Genomic DNA, 14,906 nt, shown 5'->3' with positions numbered 1-14,906 from the left:
TTGGCTCTGGCCCGCCACAATACACCCTCAGCATCTTAACACTGGGGTCTTCTCATAAGGCAGACTGACCACCTGCCTTCATAGTTCTCCACGATATCCCCAAAGTCCCAGGGACAGATTCTCTCAAGCATGAGCTTTATTGACATCTATTTTGGCTGCTTGAAGATTGTCCTCTTACATATTCTTGGCTTCACAATTTTACTCTGAACTATGATGTATTTAATAAAAACTCAGATGTGAAATGAGGTCAGTATTATATATTTATCTAAGCAATAGATGATCACCCATGTTTACGGGTCAGTATCACAGACCCATCTAAACCAGTGGTCAAACACCCACCCTGATTTATGCTGAAGTGCAGAACCCACCATCACAGCCTCATTTGTCTGGATGTGAGCCACTCTTGGGGCTGAGCTTACAGGGTATCTAGTGTGCTTTCATTTACACATGGCACAAAAGACATTAGTCAAGTTGACTGTCTATGATAATGCTGTCAAGGGCTGTCAAATACACATATTTTCACTATTCTCACATTTCCCGTTTCCTTGACAGAAATTTGTGATGGTAAGTGGCAGCAATTGGTTCCAATTCTCAAACTTAGGAACTAGGTTCTGACCTAATTTGTAGCAGAATGAAATATCTCTGTTAAAATGTTTTACATTTTCCATTGTTTCTTAGGGGCACATGCTAAACCCTGTAAGGAAAGCAAAGTCACATTGCCCTGACAGTGGATGGTTTTCTTCTCACTAGCTTTAAGCTCATGAGAATCTCATCACTTTTTAAAGTTCATAATCAGAAACTAGAAACGCTGACTCTCACGGAAAACTCTATTTCTGGGATTTGGTTAATGAGTTATCCCAGTCACTAAATAAAGTTCTATGTGCCAGAAAAGAAACAGTTACATTAAACAAGTCTGCCAAATATTTTAAGTACAGAGGGAACATTAGGAGATTTAGGTTAAAGATGGGTGTTTTCTACCATCACAACAATGAGCCCTTAACTCCCTGTTTGAATAGGAAGGGTTTTAAATAAATCACCTATAGCCTTCATAAATCGCACGCTTCTTACACATATGTTTAAAGAAACTTAACGCCTCTTCAACTATACATTGTAAATAATATTGACCAGGAGGCAAGTAACAGACTGTGGATAAGTGCTTCAGAATTTGGTTTAAATGTTTGCACTTCCTTCATTTTTCAAAGAACAGTAAATTAACACTCATAATCCATCCTTAGATCTCACTGAATAGCCCTCTTCCTTATTAATGCAAAAATATTCAAATGTTGAGCTGTTTAAAAATTTTCCGTGAAGTTATAAATGCTAATCTACAGCTTTCAGAAATTCTTTCTTATAAATTTCCAATGTAAATTTATAACTTGCTACCATGAGGGGAAAAAACACAACTTTTTACTATTATCACCTTAGAAAGGGAGGTGGAAGTATTTTATCATCAAGAAAGCTGGGGCTCTGAAAAAAAATATTTTTTTGAAACTATGTAAATGCCTGCTGCTATACGTGCGTAGAGAAATTTGTTCTTCTTGAGGGACATGGCATAATTTTACATAAAAATACTTCTGTGGTTGATTTCCCCCAAATTTCTCAATAAGTGTCTCTGGTGGGTTTACCTGAAAATGCTAACAGAATTCCTGGATAAGGCATGAGGCACAGCACAGTGAGCTCTGAGTGGCTCACCAGGGTTCACCAGTGAGAACAGGACCTGCCCTGGCATCACAGTCACATCCAGACTATACAAAATCTGATCATTTTGCTTGGCTCCAAAGAATTTCCCCAAATTCCCTCTCCCACTCTTCTCTTATGACAATTCTACTTTCATTCTCTATATCTTTAGCTTCAATTTTTGTTTATGATTTATAACTGTTCATCATCCCAATAAGGATTCAAAAGGTTAATGACACAAGAAAAAAAACCAAAGGGCCTGAGAATAAAGCTTAATTAGGAAATTTATTAATTTTCATTTCTGTGCATATTCACATTAAAATGCAATTTGGTTCCATTCCACCCAAATTTAAATTCTAGATAAATTATGCCAGCATATTTAGATCAAGAAAGCTGAGTAAAGTTTTATTTTTAATAGAAGAGCTCATAAGATATATAGACGTTACCCAAATGAAAATGTAAACAATTCATAAATGTTTCAATGATTTTAACTTGTCTACCTCAACCTTAAGCTCTGGAATTTATGTAATGAAGTTACTAATTGAGATGATCACAAATTACCTTATCATTTTATTCAATGTGAGACATCCATTAATTTGCTATGCCGCCCAGTGTTTCCTGGTTATACTGCTAAAATGATTTTTTTCCCTGAAATAGCACCACTGTCTATTTTCAGAAAGTCAGTATTCAAAGCAGAGACCAATTGCTAATGACTATTAATACCTTCTTTAGTGACAATAAAATAACTCCTGAAATGAGACCTTAGGTACAGTGAAACTATTTTATGTATCTAGGTGCCCCTTACACAGTAACTAAGCAAAAATAGAAAAGAAGCCATAGAATTTTGCCTCTCTGAGAAGTGTTCCTTGGGTGTGCAAGATTCGGCAATCTTCTACCGTTCAATTTCTTTAGAAAAAATAATAACTCTTCAAAATACCATAAGCAACATCCTTTCATTCAATCATTTATTAATTCATTAGGCATTTATTCTGTGCCTACCGAACCCAAGCGCACATATTAAATGTTAGAAAGTTATTTCAATGTATAGCTATGTCAACGTAGCTGAAATCTCAGAGATGGTGACCAACAGCGAGGAAGACCAGGAGGTTCAGCTAATATTTGATGCATTTTATCAGGCTTCAGGAACACAACAGGGAACCAGGGTCTTTGGTGACTGACTGCATGTATAGTGAGCAGGGCCGCAAGGTTAAAAAGGCAGCCAGACAGCTACAATGAATTCAGCAAACTACATCTCACTAACACATTTGGTTTAAAAAAAAAAATGTATGAATTCTGAGCTACCTTGAATCACTAGCAGGCTCCTTCTAATTACTAACAATGAGGAGTCTGCCCTCTCAGCTGCAGCTGGATGCCCCAGGCATCTTTAGAGCAAAACCAACAAATGATTGGAAAACTATGATTTAAACTCAAAACCAAAGCACAGTTGGAGATTTTTTTACAAGGCTGCTTGAAAGTCTCGTGTCTACAGTTTGCGAGATCATAGAAGACGCAGAAGGACAACACAAGGTCAAATCTACATCTCATATACAAAGAACAAACTGGTTTTCAAATCCGTTTGCCATAGCTCACAATCTAGGGGATGGTACAGGATGAATAGCAGGGTCCTGCACACAAAGAACACACCAGTGACCTCAAGTGCCCTGCTATGAATAATGGCCATTATTAGAGGGAGGTGGTGGCAGCAGGAGGAATACACCACTGTCTGTCCTCCTGAGCCAGAGAGGCAAAATGCAGAAAGAGCAGCCCTGCAGATACACACTATGCTAATTATTTTTACGATATAATTCTTGAGGGCATCTCTTCATTTGAGCAGCTAAGACAGCCCTTCAAGTGTAGCATGAGGCACCTTGCCATTAACCATCTGTGGCTTGAGGTTTGTTTGTTTGTTTTTCAAATTTGATAAATATGTGGTATCCATCCTGGTCCCACAAGATCAGGAAAAAAAAAAAAAAGATTAAATATGCAGCTTCTATGAAGGAAGTTTCTCTTCGACTCTCCGTGATAACACACATGGCAATGCTGTCAACGTGAAGGTTTGGGGGCCATTTGTTGTCCACCATTTTTAACATGTTCGTTATTATTTATATTTGGCTTTGAGGTAATCTCCTTAACCAGTTCCTAGGGTGAATACAATCAAAGGGCCAGAGGATCGTTCTCTTGCCCGGTGTAATATTTGTTTCTGGGAACCAACATAGGTGATGTTTTCTGAGGGAGGCGAGGAGGGCTGAGGGGGAGAAAGTGGGCTGTGTTTTGGTTTTGGGTTTTTTTGTTGTTCCACGCTTAGCACTTGGGATGTAAAATAAAATCTTCCTCATTCTCTCTCCCTCTTTTTAACCCCCAGAGTGAGAAATATTACAGAGGACCTGCACTAAGTGACATCTGCTTGGCATTCAAACACACACACATCAATGTGATTAAAACATAGTTAGAGTGTCCATTTCTCATGACAGTCATAAGAAGTATGAGAAGGGGGATACTCAGCTGTCTTATGAATTGACGTGGCCTAGCAGCCCTTTTCTGCCTCACCAAGGAAGCTTACTGTGGACTGTTTCCAAGGCTCTGACATTCAGACCCAAAGCAATGCCTGCTAACAGGTGAGCAGTTGTTACAAATGCCAATCAAGTGGAAAGAGCAAAACTATTGGTTTTCTCTCTAGTGTGAAAGGAGGCTTTTAACTTTTCCTAAATCTATCTCTGCACACTCTGCACCATCACCCAACCCAGGCTTATACTGTTCATCTAAAAGATTGGCATTTCAAGTATGTTTTACAAAAACCCAGGATACTACAAGCCTCTCCTTGGGAGACTGAACAGAAAATAGGACCCTGGAAACATATTTGATTTATATCTATTATATCAATTCCTAACTCTGTTCCGCCATGAAACAACAATTCAGATTCTGGGCCAGAAAAAAAAAAATGGCTTTCAAAACCTAAGATGACTTAACACTAACAATTCAACCTATCCTTATGCAATCTAAGTAAAAATCTGACCTTGAGAGTTACAATAAAAATTTATCTCTAGAGTATTCCCCACCTGCACACATACTTCCCTCCCTATGCATACTCCAGTGTGAATTACTCAAGGATATTAGCTAGTAAAGACCGGGATAGGGATCTGTTCTGACAAACATACGCACCCTGCAAACCTTAATCTATAGGCATGCAGTCATCATGTGCCTCATGAATACTCCATCAGGTTACGTTGGCATCCAGCCTCCACTGTGACTGGCATTGCACATGAAACTTATCTCACATGTGCACAGAACTCTCAGGATACTGAGGTGTGTTGCTAACATCTACCTACTTTTGACCCCATTCATTTAAATTAACTGACAAAAATGGATGATTATTTATTTATTTTTGCGGTACGGGGGCCTCTCACTGTTGTGGCCTCTCCCGTTGCGGAGCACAGGCTCTGGATACGCAGGCTCAGCGGCCATGGCTCACGGGCCCAGCTGCCCCGCGGCATGTGGGATCTTCCCGGACCGGGGCACGAACCCGTGTCCCCTGCATCGGCAGGCGGACTCTCAACCACTGTGCCACCAGGGAAGCCCCTGGATGATTCTTTGTGAAGTGCTCTCCTAGGTATCGCAGAAGATACGGAACATTTCATGGCCCCTGTGGTTGAGTATTTTGTATTTGGGGAGGAAAAAAAACACATAAAATGTTAAATGGCATAAAGATAAAATCTTGGTCTATACCACAGTGCAAAAGATGCCACATGGATATGTACGATAAATACACAAAACGTGCTCTTGGGCAACAATTCTCATTTCAAATATTATAGGATTTGTTTCTTCTCTGCCGTGAGGTGTACCACTAGTAACTTACTATAAATAATGAGTATTTGAGTTTGTGGATTATTTATATTTTCATAATTATATCAATTCAAAGTCATCTACATAAGGATGCCACTCTACACACTTACATTCTGATGTGACAAATGGAAGGGCAGGGAAAGTGAAAGCCCCAGGTGCACATCTAAACCTGGCCACCACCCTCACTGCCCTACTTATATTACATAATTTCCCTTGTGCAGCCCTTCTTACCTTGCTTTGTTTTTCCAGTGGTATTTATCTTTCTAACATAAAATATAGTTTCCTTATTTGTTAAGTATAGTCTTAATTGCCTTTCTCTACCTGATAAAATGGAAGCACCAAGAAGCCAGGTGCTCTGTTTATATTGTTTGGTGATATATCTCCAGCCCTAACACATAGTACGCACTCAATAAATGGGTGCTATTTTGTTTTTGTTGTTACTGAACACATATAGGATTGTTTACTGCATGAACATCTCTGGGATCTCTTTCTGTGCATTAGAAAGACTGAGCAACCTTAGTAAGTACAAGCACCGGTGCTGTGAATTCACAGTAGGACAGAAATATTTAGTTTTGATAAAACAGTTTAATTTGAAATGAGCCACAGACTTCCTAAGAGCCTTACAATATACCAAGTTTAACTTTAACATAATTGAGAATATACGTTCCTCATGCAATCATCCTCTGTTCACACTCCAGTATTATTGCATTTTGAAGTTACTGTTTTATTCCTTGTCTATTTGTCCGTTTTTCCCATAGAACATAAGCTTCCTGAGGGTAGAGAGCTTATCTGTCTTACTGGCAGCTCTGTCCCCAGTGCTCTCCACAGGACCTGGGTCGATGCAGCCACACCCACTTATTTGTAGCAAGAATGCTTTCCCCTTCAGCACCCACCGCTAACAAACCCAAAACTGTGAAAGCCAAGCTGTTACTCTGTTTCTGAGAATTCTGCAGATTGTAATTTTTAAAAGAAAAAAAACAGTGATTCTCACACCATGGAACAGTGACTCTTGTCTTTTTTCTATTTTTGATTTTAAAGGATATTTGAGGTGTAGTCATCAAAGTATTCACTGACTAAAATTAGTGCTTTTATCTCAACCTCCAAGGGGAAAAACAAGGATGAAAAGAAAAGAATAGAAGTTGATGGTAGGCACAGGCTGAAATACAAATGCCACCGAGGAGAACACATGAAGAAACTGCACCAAGGGCAGAAGGAATGATTGACAAATTCTGAGCACCAGGAGAATCATGAGTGGAAGGGAAAAAGCAGGTCTTATTGACAAGTGATGAGCAGTGAGAAAGTAGCTGAGCTGAACATATTTTTTAACGAAGTGTTAAGTAGATCACCCAGAGAGGTGGGTAATGACTGTGATGAAGAGTTGACCAGGGTGTGAAAAAAAAAAAAAAAGCAAAATTAAGTGACACTTGGTAAATCACAGGAGGACACGAAACCTGAGAGAGCTTCTGGATAGAATGGTCCGTCCCTCGTGACACTCCGATGCCTTTCAGTAATCCAACTGAGCGGCTCATTAAAATTATGCGTGAACAGATAACTCTGGCAAAAAGGCGAGGGAGCCAAGACACAATTAGAGCGATACAATGGCTATATCCACAGATGCAAAAAAACAGGACTGTGAGGTACTGGAGGAGATGCAATGAAGAAATACCCACTGGGAAACAGTAAGTGGATCCCAGGGAAATAACAGAAGCAATAAAACTGGCCACAGGCTGGATGAGTTATGCTAAAAGAGAGAAATATTTAAAATGGGTCATGTTTGCACAAAATAATTCAGCTAACAGTGAGGGAATTTAAAGAACCAAGTTGAAGGGCCATATGAGTAAATGGGAGGATAAGATTTCAGTTTCTCTCTGTCTATGGACAGGGTAAACACAGGATTATCACAACCAGGAAGCTGCTTGGGCATCAGACAGAGGCCGCCAGTGTTTTCCTAAATAAAAGTGATGCATTAGGCTCTACTTACTTCAAATGGTATGGTGAGTTCTCTGGACTACATGGAAAGAAAGTGAATTTACATGTATAGAATGCTGATTTTGTGCTGGGTCCTGTTTGACATTTTAACATATATGAGCTATTTGGCTTCACACAACAAACCTGTCACACGAAAGTCATGATCACAACTTGTAGTTGAGGGAAACTGAGATCACACAGTTCTTAAATAGTGGAGCCAGAAATTACATCTAAGTTGGGGTAGCTCCAAAGCCGGGTGGCACCCAGCTGCCTCCTGCATTAAAGGAAGTTTATAATGAAGCATCAAATTACTAAAAAAAATATATAACTTAAGGATCTGGAGATTGTGTTTAATATGCTTCCTCACACTCAGATTCAGATGTCCACCTTAGATAATTTGATTTACCCTCCTTGGGCTTCAGTATTGCTAAGGTTTGTTATTTTATGAGACCAGCACCTACCTATAAATAAAAACAAAACAATCTTATTTAAAAATGGTACACACCCATTAAAAAAAATCCTCAGACTACCCTCCCTCTGTTTTGTTACAAACATGACATGACATTATTATATGACATTATCATATGACAAAATTCCCCAAATTTTCCTCTGAGGGCTGGGATGAGGGTGAGGAGGGACAGAAGGATTTAGTCATTCATTCATGTATCTCTTTATGAAAACCATTTATTGGGTGCCTAATATAAACTAGGCACCTTGCTAGGTTCTTAGAATAAACAAAATGATCATAGTTTCTGTCTATATAGAAGGTACACCCTGTTGGTTGATACAAACGAGTAAAGGAATTTTACTTGTTTACTGAGCATAAGAGAGTGGAGTAAATGGAAATGAAGTAGGGAAGCCAGGATCTGACTGGGACACACTGGAGTGATACTTAATTCTGAAGCAGTAATTTAGGGGAAGCTCATCAGGGAAGAAGGGAGTACAGCTGTCAGTTTCTGGGCAGAAAGAGCTTGTCCCAAAGTGATAAAAACAAGAGAGAAAACAGCACTCACCGAATGACCCATAGTTCTCAGGCACTGACCACACACCAGGACAGGAAGTAGGTGGAGTTTGTTGTTACTCACTGGTCCCCATGCCAAAGAGTTGGGCGTGCTATGACTAGGACTGCCCCTGAGCAACATATGCCCCAAGCTGCCTCTGGCTATCTGGAGCCTTTTGCCATGATTTTTTCTGTGTATCCTCTGGCATTCTTAAGACCATTTCAGTGAAGCTGAAGTTTACGTGTAAAATCAGACCACAAAGAGAAAATCGTCTGATGTCAGAGTTACTCTAGAAAACCACTTGGGAGGTCTCTATTTTAAAGATCTCAAAGTCTAATATGATCAATATTTCCACCAACAGTGGGAAAGATAAGTGTTTATATATAAGCCAGAGAGTTGGCTTGTGAGAGTGGTGAATAGATCCCGTTCTTTTAAATACATTAAATTCTTAGAGATGTCGACACTGGGTGAGGTGTCTACACCATAAGAGGCTGAAGGAAGGGAAGATCCAAGTTCTCCTTGGCATACTCACATTTTATTGTTGTAAATTTTGGGCTGAATGGTTAATATATGGCTCGTGTCTGAAGAAGGCTGCAACCAGAATCTTCTCTTGCCTACCTGGGGGCTGAGGTATTATGCAAACGATGCCCTGATTTATGTGGTTTAACAAGTGACTCAAATATTGAGAAAACCTAGATAAAATAAATAGTGTCGCTTTGGCATCAGAGAGCAAAGATTTCTCTGGGTCTCTGAGAATTGTCAATGCTCTTCAAGTCACCTAATTAATTTAGGAAGCTACTTATATGGATACAAAATCAACCCAACCTGCATGTGTCATTAGTCTATGGGCCAGTATACACTGCCTCCTTGTTTTCAGAGTGAGAATGTGTTCAACCTCACCTATGACTTTTACTCCATCACCATGATTATAAGGAGTATTTGATAACAGGCTTTGAAGCACTTCAAAAATCTCTATTATGCACTTATTAACATGTTTTGGGAATGGAGATAAAATATTAATGAAACATATTTTCTTTCTCCTCTAGTCTAGTGAAAGGGTAGAAAATAAACAAGAAGGTAGAATACGATCAGTGTGAGTATAAAGTGCTCCAGGAACACACAGGGGTGGCTCTTACCTTTAGTTGGCCAGGTTCAAAGAGAGAGGCAGCTCCGTCTAAACACAAGGAGCAGCACGTGTGCTTAGCATGTGTAGCAGAAGCTTTTCTTTGACAAGAGTGTTGACAATGAAGTGAAGATGCTCTATGTGCCCTGAATATCTACCACATTTTCAGGAAACATAAAATGGACATACAAACCACAAGGAAGAATCTGCACCTGCACCGTGGATGAGAATTTGCAGAGGGGTGAGAGCTGAAAAAAGGAAACAAAATTTACAACCCTCAGTGGCATCTTAATCCCTTGCCAGAGTGACATTATCTGTGATGTTTGTGTGAAATATCAAATACTTGGAAAGCCTTACAGAAACCAGAACGCTAAATGTGTCTGCAGATCACTGACAACATGATGAACACACATTTACGTGGAACGCTTAAACATGATCTTCAGAACATTCATGAACATATCTGAATACCCCCAACACAGCATTAGCAAAAGGCCAGGCGGCGCTCTTTGTTCGGTAAAGTAACTAATTCTTCATCAGTCATTTTGTCACTGAGACACATATTGTTCAGAAGAAAACAAAAAACAGCACTGGAATCAAGGAGAATTTTAAAATTAAAGAAAATTTAAGGAAACAGCATCTTTTCCACTCTGTACAAAACATTTCTTGGCCACCAAAGCATACATATAGGGTCTACTTCCCAGGAGGAGAGGGCTGAGAATACAGATTTTCCATGTTTCCCTTTCTTTACTGGGTTTTATTTGTGTTTACTAACTCTGTGAATCATTCTTTAGATGTACTAGTATTTAGATCACCATTTAACTACAATATTATAGTCACCAAGAAGGCAAGTGTGTGCTGCTCCCTGATAAACACTAAATTTTCCTATTTCAACATTTGAAACAAAAAAAAGGAAGAAAGAAATAATACAAAGAGAAAGACTCAAATGGTAGTGATTTCATTTTCTACCTTTCGGGTTATTGAATCATTTCGGAAGATGTGCCTCCATGAAAACCTCATCAAAATCACATGCCTGTGTCTGTGGCAAACATACGGCCCACATTCAAACTTCTTACAGTCACAAACTCCTTGAAAAATACTGAATGTGCTATTGTCCTCATCACTTCCCGAAGTCAGTTAATGACAACTGTCAGATGCCCCAAATGATTTTTCTTACACGCCACAAGCAATGTTTGCTAATATAGTCTTTGCCACACAAATTTCTAAACGTTCACTTCAAAATAGTAGAGGGCAAGTACTCCCATTTTATTCAATAGGAAGTTTTATACAATAGCAAACGATAAAATGTAATAAAACAAAACACCTCTGATTAGAATGAGAAAGACCTGCCTTTGAATTTTGGTTCACTTACTAGTTGTCTGACCTTGGGAAAATACTTAACAACTCTGAACTGCAGCTCCCTCAGCTTTGAAACAGAGATAATAGTAGGTACCTAATTGAGTAGTTGTATTAATAAAGACATTATGTGTAGAATATAGTATATAGCCTGACTCACTTTTAGAGACTCAATATAAACTACTCCCATGATTACTTGTTATTGATACTAAAATAAAATTTTTTTTTTAACTTCTGATTTCATGGTTAGTGCTTTCTAAATGTGCAATTCAGGGGAAAAAGCTTAGGCTTGGACCAGCAAAGTCTGTCTTTGAATCTTGACTGTTCTGTGAAGTGTAAAAAAAATCACTTAACCTCTCTGAACCAGAGCTGCTTCCAATGGGAAATTTGAATACTAATATCTACCTTGCCAGATTACAATGATTGAATGAGGCCATTCTTCTCAGCACATGGTAAACGTTCATTGAATAGTAACTCTTAGTATTAATATTATTGTAACAGCAGTAGTTGAAAAGCAAGGATTCATCTGATGTGTCTGTGTTGGAATAAAATAATACCATTTTATACAGGGATAGAAAAATAGGATTGTCTTCCGTTGCTAACCCTGCTAGTTAGCGATGGCCTGGCATGTTCTGTGAGAAGGACTCCAGTATTTAGTAAGTCTCTGCATGCATGCACTGTTGACAAATACAGAAACTGGAACCCAGCATGTGATTATCATTAAGTAGATCTAAATATCCCCAGATATTTGCACAAAGCATTGAAAAGATACAAAATATTCTGCAGCTACTACCTTATTTTAAGAACTGGAAATAAAAAGCAACTGCCTTTTTTCTCCTGTAAAAGGTGTTGGAGAAGAGTAGTGAGAAGATCTGGGAAAGCAGCAACAACAAAAGGACCAAATCTGCTGTTTGGCAAAGCATGTACAGTATTAGAAACTCAGTTACTGTCCCAGGTGTCACCATTCAAACATCTTAAGTTGACTTATTTCTGTTCATTCTAATCAGTGGCAGTGATTATCACAGACAGAGTGAAGGGTACAGACCTTAAGATAACAAAGGTTTATCGAGGGTGATTCTAAAAGACACCTGTACATTACAAATAATTGCTTTTAACATAGGATGTATAGAAAACAAGAGGATCGTTACATTTAAGGGCCAATTCTTCAGAAACCAAAGGAATAGACCCGAGATTTGTTTAAAGTAATCAACGTGTTTTATTTCCTTAGAACTGAAAGAATTCAGATCTAAACTTCCAAAGCTACAGTCAACAATTTTTTATCAGAGCCCAAGGGAGAAGGGCAGGAGTGAAAGAGACCAAAGATGAAGGAAGGCATAGAGAGACCACTAGGAGGAGGTGGGGAGGGGCCCCGTGTTTCCCTCTGTCTTCTGAGCCAGTTACATATCAGATCTGGTGACAGTACTGAGGGGACCAGGTTGGGGGATATGAATGGGAAGTGACACTGCAAAGGAACACTGACCGAACCTTAACTACAAAACAAGTCATCAAACCCCAAGTAGAAAGGGAACCTCCTAGTTCATCTCAGAAATGGGGTAGCAACGGCAGAGCTAGGAACAGGATGGAGGCATGCCCATTTCTTTTATGCCTGGGTGATGTATATGACTGTAGGGTGGCCTTGAGCTGTGGGAAGAGGAAGAGGGGTGGCCAGGGGTCTTCTCAGAACATCCCGTGTGGCTCTAAAGATCTAAATGGGGACAGATGCTCCTCAACCTTCCAATCCAAGAAGCTAGTCAAAGCTAAATTTATGATTGCACAAACAACTTGGAAGTGCCCAAATTATGTGATGGAAAACTACAACTCCCATAATTCCCTGGGTCGGCAAAAGGGAGGCCCCTCCCGCATAAGCTGTCCCACTTTCTCAGCATCTAGGCCTCCGATACAATAGGCCTGGGAGGAGTGGACAGGAGTTCAAGGAGACGCCACCCCCGCCCCACCACAGTTTGAGGGGTGTCCCTGGCAGGCCCCTGGAAGTACCCCCTGCTCCTCCTTCACCCCTTCCGACACTCCCACCCCTGATTCCAAAGTGGAGCTCCATAATGCCCGAGGGGAGGGGCGGAGGGATGTCATGAGGGGGAAACGGCTGGTCCAGGCCCCAACGGAAGCGCTGGCAAACAGTTGCAGGCAGGGAGGGGGCACAGTGGTCTCATCTCATCCCAGGGAGCAGAGGCCCCGACTCAGATCCCAGTGGTGTGAGGGCACAGAAGTGAGGGCCTGGTGGCCTGCCGCATCCAGCTCAGTCCCCAAGGGCCGGGGGTGGAAAGGGAGAGTGGGTGGAGAGCGGGGTGCCAGTTTGCAGGCCGTGGCCAGTTCCCCCAGTAACACCCAGGCCGCAGCAGGAACGGGGCGGGGGCTCTTCTGTAAACTTTGGTGACTACTGGCTCTCACGGCCTCCGACGCCCGGGGCCTCGGCCTCTCTCTCAGCAGCCTCTTCCTCCCGCCCCTGCTCCCCCGGCGGCGGCCCGTTCTCTGGCTCCACGAGGAGCGGCTTCGCATCCCCCGCCGCGGTGGCCGCCTCCACCATCTCCTCCCCTTCTTCCGAATCAGCCTCCTTGGGACGCTTGGGGATGTCCTTCGGCAGGTCCCTGGCGCTCCTCTTCAGTGGCCCCTTTTCGTTCTCCTCCTCGGCCGGCGGGTCGACGTCCGGCTCCCCCGGCTCGGCGCCGCCGCCGCCGTTGGTGTGGCTCTCCGGGTCCCCACAGCCCTCGGTGGCCTCCGGCTCGGGCTCAGGCCCCTCGGCGCAGCTCTTCCCCTGGGCGAACTGGTAACCAGGAGCCTGGACGGCGGGGTTGTTCTCGATCTCCCACAGCCCCTCGCTGAAGCCCCTCCTCTTGCTGGGTTTGCCGAACTTCTCCTTGGACTCCTCGTACGGGAAGAGATGCTTGGGTCCCAGGAAGGCCGTATCGTGGGTCCCGAAGAAAAACACTCGGTAGCGGTTGGCCTCGGCCGTTTGCTCGATCCTGGCCGGCCAGTGGGCGTAGCCCTTTAACTTGGCGAACACCAAGTCCCCGCTCTTGTACTTGCGCCGGCAGAACCGCGACATGGCTGCGGACCTGGCCTCGGCAGCAGCTGGAAAGGGCGACCCACGACGGCGCGCCGGGGCAGCGGCTACTGGGCTCGGGCTGCGCAAGTCCCCCTCCCCCACCCCAGGGAGCTCTCGCGCGCACCGCCGGGCGCCACACCTAGGAGCCCTGAGAAGGTTCTAGTGCGAAGTGCATTATCTCGGAGACCCAAAGCCCGCTGGGCCCCGCCGTCGACGCCGGGGTTTCTAGAACGACAGAGCCAATAGCTTGGGTATCCCGGGTGGCGGTTGTGCTGACGGGGATCCTCTGCGGATCAATCGCTAGGGCACCCGGCTGTGAAGGTGGCATCGTTTACTGTGTCAGCCAGAGTGGCCTAGCAAGGGAGAGATGAGGCAGGGTGGCAAGAAAACGCAGTGACACGATTAGCACACATTTCGATGAAACTAGTAACAGGCTAGCGCAGATTTGCAGTATCCGTGGGGACCCCGATCTGCTCATTACAGAAAACTCCACTCTTGCCTCAGGAGTTGCCTGAGTCAGTGGTTACACCCGTTTTCTGATTTCCTTGAGAGCTAACACTGGTGCCTGCAAGGGGATTCAAGAAAAGAGTGGAGGCAAAGGAATAGAGTCAGCAACGCTGGCAGGATGTCTAGAGTGCACATCTCTTGGAAACTGGTGTCCTAAACTTTGTGGGGGGGGGGGGTCACAAAATGTATAGAGCAGCCTCATGACCATGGCAAACCAGCCATGTCAAAATTTCCTCCTTTACATGGGATGCTGGGCACGGCCCTTACCCTTTCATTGATTCTTGCATATTTTAAGAGAGAAGACTCTTATCTCTTGGTGGTTATAACACGGAAATGCTATCAAATGCTCTCAGTATCCTCATCGAGAGGGGAAAAT

The 14,906-nt window shown here is 42.4% G+C and overlaps 1 protein-coding gene and 1 pseudogene across 1 annotated transcript; both read right to left on the bottom strand.

The window, feature by feature from the left end:
* The window catches only part of LOC137232657 (uncharacterized), a 976,682-nt pseudogene that overhangs the window by 226,168 nt on the left and 735,608 nt on the right, over positions 1-14,906 (bottom strand).
* Positions 13,355-14,023, bottom strand: HDGFL1 (HDGF like 1). The gene has a single exon (XM_067755787.1). It carries the CDS (start codon positions 14,021-14,023, stop codon positions 13,355-13,357), a length of 669 nt encoding a protein of 222 aa, XP_067611888.1.

Source organism: Pseudorca crassidens, chromosome 10, assembly GCF_039906515.1.
Source record: "Pseudorca crassidens isolate mPseCra1 chromosome 10, mPseCra1.hap1, whole genome shotgun sequence".
Lineage (NCBI taxonomy): Eukaryota > Metazoa > Chordata > Mammalia > Artiodactyla > Delphinidae > Pseudorca > Pseudorca crassidens.
The sequence above is the reverse complement of the archived record's forward strand: the minus strand, read 5'-3'. Positions and strand labels throughout refer to the sequence as shown.

What these genes read in the sequence shown, in the direction of transcription:
- HDGFL1 (XM_067755787.1), bottom strand. Translation starts at nt 14,023, where the DNA reads ATGTCGCGGTTCTGCCGGCGCAAGTACAAGAGCGGGGACTTGGTGTTC.